General features: G+C 46.9%; 2 protein-coding genes across 6 annotated transcripts in view; both read left to right on the forward strand.

The window, feature by feature from the left end:
* The window catches only part of HSPB2 (heat shock protein family B (small) member 2), a 486,398-nt gene that overhangs the window by 278,325 nt on the left and 193,131 nt on the right, over positions 1 to 14,942 (forward strand). The window lies entirely within an intron of this gene.
* Positions 5,940 to 14,942, forward strand: part of NCAM1 (neural cell adhesion molecule 1) — a 94,195-nt gene continuing 85,192 nt past the window's right edge. For all 5 annotated transcript variants that reach the window (XM_021529990.4, XM_077788028.2, XM_021529992.4 and 2 more), the window contains exon 1: positions 5,940 to 6,077. In XM_021529990.4, coding sequence (XP_021385665.3) covers positions 6,023 to 6,077 — 55 coding nt within the window. In that variant the 5' untranslated portion in view covers positions 5,940 to 6,022. The remainder of the gene's footprint in view (positions 6,078 to 14,942) is intronic.

The raw sequence follows: 14,942 nt of genomic DNA on the forward strand, positions 1-14,942 counted from the left end.
TGCTGAGTGTTAGCGTGCCCAAGGGGCTGGTTTAGGCTTCAAAAAAAGAAAAAATTAAAAAAGGGAAATACATAGGGAGTGTGGGCTGTGGAATGGCAGTGACTTTCATTCAAAAAAACATCTTTGCAGAATAGCTTGGCTTTGAGGAGGGAAATGTTTACATCCCTTCTAATCTGGAGCTGGAAAAACAAGAAACAAACCTTGAAATGGCAAAAAAAAGGGTTTGTAACATTAAATACACTTGAAAGGACAAATCACAGCTTAGGTTTTAATTACTCACATTGCTGTAATGGAGCTTTTGGAGAAGGGCTTAAGGGATAGGGGAAGGGATATTTTGGGTTTTTTGCATTTCTTTCCATCCTGCTGCTTTCAGGACTGGCCTTGTGCTCCGTGGTTGAAGCTGGGGCTCGGGAGCTCTGTTTCCAGCTCCCTTTTCCTGCAGGGAAGCACCAGACACGTCACTCAATCAAACTCCTGCGTGGCTCAGCCAAGGTGACTTTGTCCTGCGTGCCTTGGCTGTGTCCCCAGCAGGGCTGGGCTGGTGGAACACACCGAGTTTGGGCTCCCAGGACAACGAGGGGAAACCAGGGTTTGTAAAATGAGAAATGTGAAATGACAGGGGAGCGTGCTGAGTTGCAGCATCCTGCCCGGGCTGCTGCTGGAAAGGCTGCACGAGCTGAGCTGAATTTTGGGGTGATGATGTGTTTGTCTCCAGGAGATTTATCCAGACAAGTTACAGACCCTGGGGACCCCCTGATTGCACAGGCAGCCTCTGTCCCTGCTTGTCCCACCTGACTGGCATCTAAATGGCTTCAAAGAGGATCCTGGGCAACAGCAAAGGTTTTTGTGGTGGTTTTTTTCCCCTTCTCCAGGAGGGGCTGGAGCAGCTGTGCAGATGGCAGGCAGCTGCCAGAGAAATGCATCATCTTACATCATCTGGCACCGCTCCTGCCAGCGCAGAGCCGCTGATTTGTCGCCCAACAATTCCTCATCAGAGATGAAACTTGTGTGAGGACAGCTAAAGCCACACTAAAGATGTTCTCCTGATCCCATCTGGGTGGCTTTGGTGGCATTCATGCCAACCTGAGGCCTCCTAGCCCTGACGTGGAGATGAAAGCCACCACATCTGTTACTGTTGAATGCTTTACGTGAGGAACCTGTCCATGGAGCAGCATCTTGTGTTTAGGAAATCATTTCATATCACTTGAACTCACCCTGGAGCACAAGAGCAGCAGCAATAAAAACTGACCCTAAAAGCCAGGGAGAGATCCCTGAGACAGAGCTCTGAAAGTCATGGTCAGGGCTGGAGGGGCAGCAGCTGCTCTGGGCTCTGGGGGTGATGCTCACGAGTGAATTTGTGCCCCCAGACTGGTGATGGCAAAGATTTAATTCCAGCTGTGGTGCCCAAAGGTTTCATGGCTGAATTTCAGCATCCAGATGTGCCTGGGAAGCTGCCTCAAAACAACCTGGATATTGTAAATCCCAGAGCCTCCATCCAGGCTTTGGTAACAGAGCAGAGGATGTATTCAGTTCCAGAAAAAATGGTTTTTGCCTCAACAGCAACAATTTTCCAGGATCTTTTTCTCTCACTGCATTTCAGCACCATCTTAAGACCATTATGCAAAAATAGAAACACTCCTTTACTCATATTTTTATCCTCTCCACAATATTTTTAGAGAAATGTGAGGCTGACATAACGCAGAGTCAGAGAGTGAGATTCTGTTACAAGTTTTATTCTTCTGTGCCTGAAACCCAGTCACAACCGAAGAATGTTGGGGAAACATTCAGCTCTGCTCTGGGCTGATTTAAAAATGGAATTATTCCTTTTTCTCCTGGAATGATTGCCTACCTGCCTGCCTTGTGGGCAATCGGCATAATCCTGTTTAGTTGCCTCTCAGCAAGAGGAAAAATTAAAGCACAGTTCTGCTCCAGTGGATTCATCTTCTGGAGCTTTGAGTGGCAAGGAACTCCCTGTGGTAAGGACAGAGAGGAGCAAAAAGTTGTAAATTACTCTCTTTTTGCTGTTTTTTTGGATAGCTCTTTACTTTTGGGGGATGGGGGAACCTTCATTAAGTTTCAAAGGGAGTCCACTGGTCATCGATGCTTCAGAGGCAATTTTGGGGAATAAATCTGCCGAGTGTGGGTCTGGCAGTGCAGCTCCATGTGCAGAGAATGTGGTTCCTCAGAGCTTTCACATGTGCTTGAACATTCCTGCCAGGCATATTTATACTTTTTAAAATCAAAGCAGACTGAGGGATGGATTTTTTCAATTAAAACAATCCTTTATTGCTTGCTACCATGAGACACCCTCTTGTTTTAGTCTCTTCTATGCTAATTTAGCACACACTGGTTTTACACTTGCATTAATGCACATGATGTAATGGCGAGGCTTGGAATAAATATTATTATAAATAAAAGCAGCAACTAGAACAGCTGTTCTTTTAAAATAGGCAGGTATTAGTGATGCTGATGTCTGTTATTTAGAGGCACTGGGTGATGGAGGTGCTTTAAATACCTTTTAATTTTAAATTGAAGCAGAAACCAGTGACACCATGGGAAGAGAGGAAGAGAACAGTCAATTAATCCTCATGTACTCTTTACATCCCTCTTAATCTCTGTGACTCTGCTCAGCTGAGAATCCCTTTCTCCTCTGAACTGAAGCACCAGAGTTGACTGGGTAGGTTAAAAATATTAAAATGAGACATTTCCTGCACAGTGGCAGCGTGCAAAGGTTTTACACATGGAAGCGTGCGTGCTAAATGTGACATTTTAGCTTCAAAGCTGGAAAATTTCCTGCATTCCCACAAGTGCCAGGTGACTTCCAGGAATGCCAGCAGCTGGGTGACATGTGAGCTGTGAGTCAGGGTGACAGAGCAGGGCCGTGAGGTGGAACAGCCTTTTTTTGGCTATTTCCATGACTAACAGCTCCACATCCTCATCCTCCCAGCCCTGGGCAGGGAACCTCCCCCTGGCCGTGGGAAGCAGAAATTTGGGAGAAATCCAGGTCAGGCTCAGGAGTGGACGTGGAGCAGAGCTTTGGAGTGCTCAGATTCCCAGTTTCTGGGCTGTAATTTCACCTCTGCAGTTCTGATGACTTCACCCTCGTGCCTCTGCTTGATGTCACCACCGGAGCACAGGAATATCTTTGTGAGCCATGTTGTCTAAACAAGGAAAGGGAGATACTCTTGCTTTTCTTCTATATTAAGATTTTTAAAAATAATCCGTGGCAAAGAGAGGGATGTTTCAGGGGACTATCTCTGCCTTTATTGCCTGGCTGTGAAGAATATTGATTTGAGGTCATTTTGCATAGTGCTGTTATCCATCACCATAAACATCTGCAGAGCACAGAATAATCCCCCTCTGACCAGGAGGAATTCTGAGGTGCATCCCCTAATTCTGCTCCTTTTCCTGAGCTTACAAATAAGGGAGAATTCTGCTTTGTGGTTTAAAAATCTGGGTCTAATATCTGTGAAATGCCTGTATGGTTAAAATTCACTTTTATTATATTTGCATAGCAGAAGTGGAATTAATTTGACAGGTTCCACTGCTGCTGCTTTTAAATGTGGCAGAAAACTTCAAATTTCCTGCTCACTTTTATGCCAAGTACCCAGTGAAGTCAGGAACCGAAACTTGCACTTCAGTTATTGATTGATGGGATTTTTTTCCCCCTTTTCATTTTATATATTAACAAAAAAGAAATGCACAGGCATGGCCCATAAACCTCTGTTAATGGCCAAAAAAAAAAAGGGAAATGTGTCAGGTAATGTACTCGGAGCACCTCATTCCATTTGGATATGCCTGGGACTTGTCTCCATTGGATTTTCATCATAAAACCCATGATTTTGGTTTTAAATTACTTGGAGGCTTCAGTTCAGGCTAGACACTTGGTGCCTTCGCTCTGTTGAGTATTTTGAAGAGAAAAGATCCTTCTGTTGCAATTTTTGGGGAATTATTTTGGGGATGTCAGCTCGCAGGGAAGAAGAGCTGCCCTAATTGATGCAAAGTTCTCTCCAAACCTATTGTTTACCACGGAGGAATACTCCTGCTTTGCGAGGATTTGACTCTTGTGTTGATTTTTGTTGGATTTTTGGTGAATTTTTGTTGATTTTTGCGGCGAAGACGACTGGGATTTCATGGAAACCCCTCGGCTTATAAAAATTGTGACAATAACAGCCTCAGTTTCTGATTCTGGATGCTCTAAGGGTCGTTTGGACAAGGTGACAGGGACGCCAGGGTCCGAGGGTGGGGCAGGAATTCCTCCCCAAAATTCCACTGCAGCATCTCCTCTGCAGGCCCGAAGCCGTCGCCCTTGCCCTGTCACCTCTGCCCACGTCAGTGAAAATAAAAATATTTTCAAACCCTGCTTTGCTCTCTTCGGGAGTTTCTCTTTTTGGGCCGAGCTCACGGAGATTTAATCTCCTAAATTTGGGTGATAATTGCTGCAAATTCGGCGCTCTTCATAATAAAAATGATATATAATATGTGGCAATCAGCGAATTATTGTCAGGATAAAAGGGGATTTCTTCCTGAGGTTTTTATCCCAAATACTCTTAGGGCAAGCTTGGCTTTCTGCTGCAAAAAATATATCTATATTTATAGATTTATAATATATCTATATATTTATAATATATCTATATATAACAGGTATATAGTATAGATTTATAATATATCTATATATAACATGTATATCGTATATATAAACACATATAAATATACATAACACATATAAAAATATATAGCATATAAAAATACATACAGCATATGTAAATATATATAACATGTATATAGTATATATAAACATATCTAGCATATATAAATATATATAACACATGTAAACATAGAATATAAAAATATATAATTATATATAAAATAATATAGTATAATATATCGTGATAAAAATATATTATATAATATAATAATGTGATCATAATGATGCAATGATAATAAATAATAAAGTGATAATTAATGATATTTAATGATATATAATGATATATAATATGATATAATGTAATATATGATATGATATGATATATGATATGATATGATTGATATGATATGATATGATATGATATATAACGTAATATGATATAATATATAATATGGCATAATATGATATGCTGTGATATAATATAATATAATATAATATAATGTAGTGTAATATAATGTAATGTCATATAATATATATATTATATTATATTATATTATATTATATTATATTATATTATATTATATTATATTATATTATATTATATTATATTATGTCATATGGTGTCATATGATGTCATATGATGTCATATAATATAATATAACATAATATAATATAATGTAATGTAATGTAATATAATAATATAAAAATATATAATAATACAATTTATAGTAACACAATAATGCGTTACTAACTATAACGATTCTATGATAATAAATAGTAGACTAGACTAGACTAGACTGGAATAGAATAGAATAGAATAGAATAGAATAGAATAGCATGGAGTAGAATAGAATAGAATAGAATAGAATAGAATAGAATAGAATAGAATAGAATAGCATGGAGTAGAATAGAATAGAATAGAATAGAATAGAATAGAATAGAATAGAATAGAATAGAATAGAATAGAATAGAATAGAATAGAATAGAATAGAATAGAATAGAATAGAATAGAATAGAATAGAATAGAATAGAATAGAATAGAAGGCATCCGGAGCGCCGTGCCAGCCCAGCCTGGCAGGGCCCGCTAAGGCAGCCCTGCGGCAGGGAGCAGTGCCGGTGCTGTGACAATGGGCACGAGGCGCGGAGCGCAGCCGCCGCCGCTCGCTCCGCACAAAGCCGCGCTCCCCCCGCCGCCCGGCACTACTTGGCGCGGCGGAGGCCGCGGGCGGCGCAGGGATCGCGGCGCGCTGCGGCCGCGCCGGCACTCAGCGCGGCGGCGCCGGGACGCGCCGAGCGCACCGAGCGGCCACGCCGGGCTCGGCTCCCCGCGCCCTCCCGCCGCCCCGGGCCGCGGCCGGCCGGCCCGCCGGTGCCATGCTGCTGCCGCTCGCCGTGCTGCCCTGCGCCTTCGTCCTGCTGCGAGCCGCAGGTACGCGGGCCGCCGGCGCGCCGCGAACAATGGGGACGGGCGGACCCCGCGGCCGCGCGGGGCTCGGCGGGTGCGCGGCCGGCCGCGGGGGGCGGCTGCGGTCGGGGTGGGCTCCGCCGGGCTCCCCCCCCCCCCACCCCCGGGCCGCGGGGCGGTGCGCGGGGGGCGCAGACAATGGGCGCGGAGGGGATGCTGCCGGCGGCGGCGGTGTCGAGGATGCTCCCGCGGCCGCCGCCCTCCGCCCGCGGGGCGCGGACGCGGCCGGGGAGGGCGAGAGGGATGAGATCGCCGTGGAGAGGCTGGAATCATAAATTTAAGAAGAAGGAGGAGAGGGAGACGGAGAGGGGGAAAAAAAAAAAAAGAAAAAAAAAGAAAAAGGAGGGGCGCGGGGCGCTGCCGTTGTGGAGCGGCCCCGGGCGCGAGCGCTGGTGCGGTGGCCCCGCCGTGGCCGCTCGGGAGCCGCCGGTGACCGCCCGGGTCGCCACCGCCCGGGTCCGGGAGCGGCAGGTGGGCTGGGAGCGGCAGGATGGAGCGGCCACACCTGCGCCGGCCCCGCCCCAGCCAGCATCCCTGCTCCGAGCCGCATCCCTGCTCCGAGCCGCATCCCTGCTCCGAGCTGCATCCCTGTGCTGTCCATCCCTGTGTTGTCCATCCCTGCTCCGAGCTCCATCCCTATGCTATCCATCCCTGTGCTGTCTATCTCTGCTGCGAGCTGCATCCCTGTTATCCATCCCTGTACTATAATCCCTGTGTTATCCATCCCTGTGCTATCCATCCCTGCTGCGAGCTCCATCCCTGTGCTATCCATCCCTATGCTATCCATCCCTGTGCTATCCATCCCTGCTGCGAGCTCCATCCCTGTGTTATCCATCCCTGTACTATCATCCCTGTGTTGTCCATCCCTGTGCTATCCATCCCTGTGTTATCCATCCCTGTACTATCATCCCTGTGTTGTCCATCCCTGTACTATCATCCCTGTGTTGTCCATCCCTGTGCTATCCATCCCTGCTGCGAGCTGCATTCCTGTGCTGTCCATCCCTGTGTTATCCATCCCTGTGTTATCCATCCCTGTGCTGTCCATCCCTGCTCCGAGCTCCATCCCTGTGCTGTCCGTCCCTCCCTCCCTCTGTCCGTCTGTCTGTCCCCGGCGCTGTCCGTGCCGGCGCTCCCCGGGGAGCGCTCCGGAGCCGCGCTGGGCTCCCCCGGCGTTTCTCCGTGTCCCGTCCTGTCGTGTGCTCCTCACCCTGGTTCCCCGTCCCTCGGGAGCATCCCGGGCTGGCCGTGCCATCGCCACCCCGCAGCTGGCACGGCGCTGGGCTGGCAGCGCTCCGGGCTTTTCCCGGTGCCGTGTCCGAGCCCCGGCGCTCCCTGGAGCTGTCCTTGCCCTGCTCCATCCCTTCCTCCGCACCGGCACCTCCCCGCGCCGAGCATCTTTATCCCCTTAAGCCATCCCGGCCGGGTGGGTGGCGGTGGCCGTGGCGGTGAGCGGTGCCACCAGTGTCCCCAGGGCTGCTGCCCAGCCCGAGCCACCTGTTTAACATCGATGCCCACCGAGCCGTGCCCGCCTCTCCCGCGGCACCGCGCCGCTGCTGAGCCCCTGCTTCATTAAAACAAGAGGAAGAGGAGCGCTAATGAGGGGTCTGCGCAGGGGCGAGGGTCGCGCTCCTTCCCAGCCGCTCGCTCCGCATCCCGCCCGGCCACACCCTGGCATGCCAGCCTGATGCCAGCCTGCTCCCTGCGATCGCAGTGCCACCGCCTCCCTGCCACCTCCACACCGCCGCTCTCGCCTGTGGGAGGGCACAGAAAGCGCCTTGCCTTTTTTTCTTTTTTTTTTTTTTTTTGTTTTTTTTTTTTTTTTGTTTTTTTTTTAGTTTTTTTTTGTTTTTTAAAGGTTTTTTTTAGGTTTCCCCCCCACCCAAGGGAAATAAATGGGAGTAAGCAAAAGAAATTAAAAAAAAAAATTATCTGCATATCATCTGTTGCCCCACTCAACTACATGTTTATCCAATAATAATAATTATGAATATGGAGAATGCCTAGGGAGCCGCGCAGCTGGAACTGTTAAATCAGCATAAAATGGAGCACACAAAAACCAAATAAAATATTAAAAAGCTAGAACAAAGCAGCAGCAGTGTTTATGGTGAAAGCAGCAGCAAGCACATCCAGCTCTGCTTTCCACCCCAAAGGATGCTCTGCTCTTGTACCTTCTTTTTTTTCTTAGCTGAGCTCACCAGTCTGTGATGGGGGAGAAGGAATTTTGCTTTGAAAGCTGTGGAGATATCAGTGCAAGAGGGTGTTTTGTTTATTTTTATTTATTTTATAAAAAATAAATAAAACATTGTGCTGCTGAAAAAACCCTTAAGCTTAAATGTAAGAGGAGGCAAGAGGGAGATATTTATCAGTGAGGAATCCCTGAGGAAACTGGTGGGTGAGCAGTTGTGGGGTAGGTTCACAACCAAACCGTGTCTTTGATGTCTTTTAGAGTAATTCCACATTTCGCGTGTCTCCCCGTGGCCTGTGATAGGGATGATTTATTTTATTTAGTCTGCTGTAAAATTAAAACATTCTCTGATAAAGTAGATGCTGATTTATAGACGGAGCAGATGGCCCCTCTCCTTTCACGTACATCCTGAGAACTGGGCTTTCCTCAAGAATGGGGAGGATTTTCTATCAGCTTTATCCCCTTAACACATGAACTTGAAAATTCCCCACTTGACTCTTGGCCTGTTTTTTTGGTTTTTTTTGGGGAGGGGTAGGTTTTGGCGTGTGGGTTTTTGTTGGTTTTTTTTTGTTTTTTTTTTTTTTTTTGTTTTTAAGGCCATTTCATACAAGAGCAACTTGACGAATACCCGGTTTTTAAGTGTTAAACGTTGTGGCTGCTCTCCAGGCTGCAAGTGCCTTCTCTTCTCCTGGCTGCTCTCCAGAAATGTATTTTAAGGCCAGACTGCTCTGCTCTGCCTGTGGCTGGAGAATGCCATGGGGGGGTTTGGTGGTGCTGCTGCTTGTTTGGGGTGGGAGGGCGATGCCATGGATTTTTCGATGCCATGGATTTTTCGATGCCATGGATTTTTCGATGCCATGGATTTCCTGCACGGGCTGCCAGGGAAGCAGAACCCATTGCTGGGGGAGGAGGAGGAGGAGGAGGAGAGGAGGAGGAGGAGGAGGAGGAGGAGGGGATCCTGCATCTGCTGCCATCAGTCTGCGAGGAACAGAGGGCTAGCAGACAAAGCACAATTTCTTTCCTCATTTAAAAGCCCATCCTGCGCTTTTCCTCCTTATTTCCCACACCTGGTGAGAGCACAAAGGCACAGTTCTGGGTTTTTTTTTTTTTTTGGGGGTGGGTTTTAGGGTGGTTTTGGAAGCGTCGCTTCTGCAGGGTTAAGATGGGCGTTGTGAACTTCTCCAATGGCTCTGTGAGCAGCCTGGGAGGAGCTGGTTCCTCTGGAATTGTGTCCTGGCTTTTCTGCAGGAATTCTGAGCGAGCTTCCAGGAGCTGATGCTAGCAGGGCAGCGTTTGCCGGGTGCACTGAAGAGAGGGTGTTCAGTTTATTTCGTTGTTTGTTTCCCAATCCCGCCCTTTCCCACGGATGCGAAATGTGATGTGAAACAAGCACATTGTAAATACGGAGCTTTAAAAATGACGAGGAAACAGAATTGTGATTTCCTTGCTGTTTACAAACTGGGGGAATGGGAATAACTCGGTGGAACGTGTGTCTGGCAGGGAACTACGGCTCCCAGCAGCTCCTCTCTCCTGGTCTGTTCCTTTGCGCGTGTTTCTTAGGAATTAACGTGTCGCTTTTCATCCCCAAAAATAAAATAAAATAAAATTAAATTTAAAAAAAAAAGCCACCAGGCAAATAAAACAGACTTGGAGCCATCCAGATCACAGGAGCAAATGCGAAGGTCAGCTCTGGGCTGGCTGTGGCTCCTTTTGTTGAGGAGCCCACATTAGCATGGAGCAAAGGGCTGGCTGTGCACGGGGATGGAAATGAGCAGGGCTTGGCAGCCCCTGGGTTCCTGGTGGGGAAATGCAGCTGCTCCTTAGGAGCCATGCCTTTTGAAGTGACCCTGAGAGGCAAATGGCAGCGCCTGCCCCGGCAGCCGGGAGCTTTTCCTGCAATGGAGAAAAAGAGATCAAAATCGAGCATAAAATTCAGATTAAAACAAGTGTGTGGCTTTAAACCACTGCGTCGATGTTAAGGCAGATAATCCCTCTCCACAGAGTCAGGGATGCAGATTCCAGACCTGCCCAGGAGAAATGGCACACACAGGATGGAGTCAGCATCCCTGGAAGTGCCCAGAAAACACGGGACCGTGGCACGTGAGCACAGGGTTTGGTGCTGAACACGGTGCTGGTGCAGGGTTGACAATGACACTTGAAGATCTTAAAGGTCTTCTCCAACCTTTAAGCATTCTGTGGTTCCACAAAAAGCAATTTCAGGAGGAATTCATTCATGGGAAGGGTGAAACGTGGGCAGGGGCTGCCCTGGGAGGTTTGGATTCCCCATCCCTGAGGTGTCCAAGGGGTTTCTGGACAAGGTTGGGTTGCCCACAGCTTGGAGAGCTTTTCCAGCCTTGGTGGCTCTGTGATTCCATGGAAAACCTCCTGCCACAACACGTTGGGCTGTCCAGGGGAGGTGCTGACGTATTTTAAAACACCCAAAGCCACCTGAAAACTTCCTCAGAGCATTTTTTTGGACCTTGTTAGAGATTTGGCTTCTGAGGTTGCTTCTGACCCAAGAATTTGTGGTGCTTCAGCTAAATTCTGACTTGGACAAATGTGGGACATCAGCAGCCTCAGTCCTGAGAGCTCCAGATCTCCAGGCAGCTGCCGGAAAAGCTGATTTTTGGGGAACAGCACACAATGGGAGGTTTATCCTGCAAAGCAAGTGCAAATTGCTTTAAGATTCCTCTGAAGAAGCAGCAGCAGCAGCTGTGGGGTAGAGTCACACAGAGCTGTGCTTAAGAGGGGGGGGGAAGTTATCTGAATTCTTAAACGTGAATAATAATTAGGATGGAGATCTGGTGTTTGCAGCAGAAATCACAGAGCCGTGTGGGGCTCGAAGAAGAAAAAAAATAAGGATGCTTGTGCCTGAAGATGAATGTGTCAGCTTGCCTGTGCAGAATCAGAGCTGGGGCTGGGAAATGGGGGAGATTTTCAGGAATCTGTCATTGCTCAGGGTGGGTTGGGCACTCCTGCCCTGCCCAGGAATGGAGACACCAAAGGTGTGTCAGAGGCTGGGTTGGTGAATTCCCCAGGTCAGTTCAGGCTGGGGAGCAGCTCCGAGAGGGGACAAAGCCCCAGGAGGGGCAGGCCCTGACCCCACATCCTGCATCCCATGCAGGGGTGCAGCCCCACATCCTGCATCCCATGCAGGGGTGCAGCCCCACATCCTGCATCCCATGCAGGGGTGCAGCCCCACATCCTGCATCCCATGCAGGGGAATTCCCTGGAGGCTGCAGGCAGCAGTGGGATCCCTGCTGAGGCTGATCCATCCTCAGTTTTCATCCCAAATCCTGTGACAGGACAGATGCAGGGGGTGTTGGGAAAATGGGAGCTGGCTGGTCCAGTACAACCTGGGTGGAATAATGTGGAAAAGCATTCGGAAATCCATTGAAATGGTTGATTTCTTAAAATGGGGAGCAGATTTGATTTATTTTGAGTTAAAACACACGTCCCTCACTTCACCAGGGCATCGTTGGCCAAGACAAAATCCATTCAAAGGAACTCTTGAGTGCTTGAGTTGTTCCAGAATTGTCAATCTCATCGTGTCTTCAACAAAAACATTTATGTTTTCTTTCTAGCTGAGTTTTTAAGATTGTTACAGCACTTGGATAAATTGGGGTAGGTACTTTCCACAGTTTGTTGTGAAAATCGGGCAGGTGAGGTTAATTCTTTGAAAATGCAGCCGCTCCTCGGTGCTGAGGCCACTTTTGGAGTGCAGGGTCCAGCTCCGGGCTCCCAGTGCCAGAACAATCCGTGGATTTACTGCAGAGGGACTGGAGGAGCAGCTTGGTGTCAGCAGAAGCTGAGACTGGAAAGAGAAGGCTCCAGGGGATGTGGATGTGGATCAGTTCCTGCTGGGAAGGACTGAAGACAGCCAGGATCTCCCCAGTGCTGCCCAACAAACTGGAATACAGCAAAACCACAGAAAATCCTCTCTGCACCTATAAAAACACACCAAAATCCCTATTTTTCTTTTTTTCTTTTTGTTTTTGGCTGAATCCTGGAACAGGTTGAGGGGAGAGATTGTGGATTCTCCATCCGTGGACCTTCAGAACACGCCTGGCCAGACCCCTGGTGGCCTCCTGGACTGGATAATCTCAAGATGTCCCTTCCAACCCCAATGATTCTGTGACTTTCCTACCTCTACTCTTACAAAAATCATCATAATAGAAGCTTATTTGAATATTTAATTTACTTTCCCTTCTTTGTTTATATTTGTGGCATTTATCACCCTTGAATCTTTAGGATAAACAAGAATGTTAATTGTTTGTTGCTGGTTTATGGTTAATTATAATTTACCACATCGATTAACTCGAAATGTGGCTGCGAAGACATGAATGGGAGTGTGTAAATCCGTATCCAAAAATGGGGAATTGTGTGAAACAAAGGCTTGGAGGAAGAAATGAGCCAGGTAACATATCCAGGCCACGTTCTGGGCAGAGTTTGGTCAAAATCCGTGCTTGAAATTCAAGGTTCTTTCCTGAGGAGAGCCCTGGCTGAGCTGTGGAATGATGAATGATGAAATAAAGTGATGAAGATTTTAGACAATGGAGATAGAAAATTGTTGCCTCCAAATCTGAATGGGCTTTTCCAGATGTTTAATATCTCTTGTCCCAAAAGCAACTGTATAAAAAATACTTTACATGTTACAGCAACTGCGATATATTCCTGCAGAATTTAGTTAATTGTCCCTGAAATCAAACTGCAGGATTGTAAATGTCCTTGTTTTATGGGAAAAAAAAAAACCTAAAAATTTATTTATAAAGCACAGCTTTTTGCAGCGAGTTCTTTTTACAGGGAAGATTGATGTGCATTAAGCATTCTGAAATTTAAATCCCATTTTTTTCCCCAGCATATTCAAAGCTGGGTTTCACCTTGCCACCAAGGAGAAGCAGCCAGTTTGGTGGTATTTGCAGCATATTGGCAAATTTGGCTCGTAATAGGTGGAATTATTGCACAAGTTGATAAATCAATCGATAAATAAACGGGGCAGGGACTGAGGGCTGGGGGATGCTCGCTGCTCCTGTCCTTGCATGTTAATCAGCCTCTCAAAGGAGCTGGGATTTGCATTGTACAGCTCCGGGATTGTTGTGCTCAAAAGGGTTTTTATTCCATTCAAGTGGCGGGGCTGGGAGCAGCAGAATCCGGGCAGTGTTTGGGGAAGGACAAATCTGCCCAAAATATTCAAATATTCACCCTCGCCCCGGGGGTCAAATAAAATATCGGCCACTTCTTCCCTGGGTTTTGCCTTTCGGGGTCTCAGCAGGCCAGGATTGAGGGTTTGGTGCCTTTGGGAGACTTGGAAGGGATAAAAGTTAGGGAAGTGGTCGATTTGGGGGTTTGGGAATAACAGGATTTCTGCCAGGTAAAGGGTGGGGAAATTCAGTTTGTGTGAATTAGGGAATAACAGGATTTCCCAGATATGGGGTGGGGAAATGTCAGATTTGGGAGTTTGGGAATAACAGGATTTCTGTCAGGTAAAGGGTGGGGAAATGTCAGATTTGTGGGTTTGGGAATAGCAGGAATTCTCCCAGGTAAAGGTTATGGAAACCTCAGATTTGGGAGTTTGGGAATAATGGGATTTCTCCCAGGTAAAGGTTATGGAAATCTCAGATTTTGTAGGTTTGAGAATAACAGAATTTCTCCCAAGTAAAGGTGGGGAAATTCAGATCATGTGTGAAGTAGGGAATAACAGGATTTCCCAGATATGGGGAGGGAAATGACAGATTTGGGAGTTCGGGAATAACAGGAATTCTCCCAGGTAAAGGGTGGGGAAATTCAGATTGTGTGTGAGTTTGGGAATAACAGGATCTCCCAGATACAGGGTGGGGATATGTCAGATTTGGGAGTTTGGGAATAACAGGATTTCTGCCAGGTAAAGGTTATGGAAATCTCAGGGCTTGTGCATTTGGGAATAATGGGATTTCTCCCAGGTAAGGCTGGGGAAATCCAGATCGTGTGAGTTTGGGAATAACAGGGAATAAGCCAGCATTTTCCTCTGGTGACGTGGTTTTATGCACCTCCAGCTGCTGCTCGGGGCAGTGTGAGGTGAGGTGTTCATGAGCTGTGTCTGTGGGAAAAATCCAGAAAAGGGGAGATTTTGGATCCTTTCCTTTGTACAAATCTCAACAACCCCATAGCTACTGATCCATGGACTTCAGTAGAGATGTTTCAATGGGTGATGGTATTCTGAAGCAGAAAATGGGCAGATAAAAATAGATATCTGTATCTAGATGGGTCCAGATTTACATAGTACAGGAATTTTGCTGCAATGAGTAGAGAATTGGGCTGCAGGCTGGGGTTGTGAGTTCCCACCAGCTCATGTTGTGAGGACAGGTGAAAACTAATCCTGGGTGTGCTGAAAAATCCTTTTGTTGGAAGGAGAAAAATCTGCATTTCAAACAACCAGCGAACATATCAGTGTGCTCCCCGAATGCAAAGCTGTTATCTGGGTTTGTGTTTAATCAATATTATTGAGTTGTTTGCTGAGTCTTTGGTGTCTCTTTGCTTTTTCTCGTTTCATTAACTCTTGGGCACGTTTCCTTACACGTGATTATTCTGTTCTGTGAGAAAACTGGCAGAGAGTTCCCTCCTGGTGTGGATTTCAGGAGTGAAGTTGTGCAAAGCAGCAATTTCCA

The sequence above is a fragment of the Lonchura striata genome, chromosome 24 (genome assembly GCF_050655825.1).
Source record: "Lonchura striata isolate lonStrDom1 chromosome 24, ASM5065582v1, whole genome shotgun sequence".
NCBI lineage: Eukaryota > Metazoa > Chordata > Aves > Passeriformes > Estrildidae > Lonchura > Lonchura striata.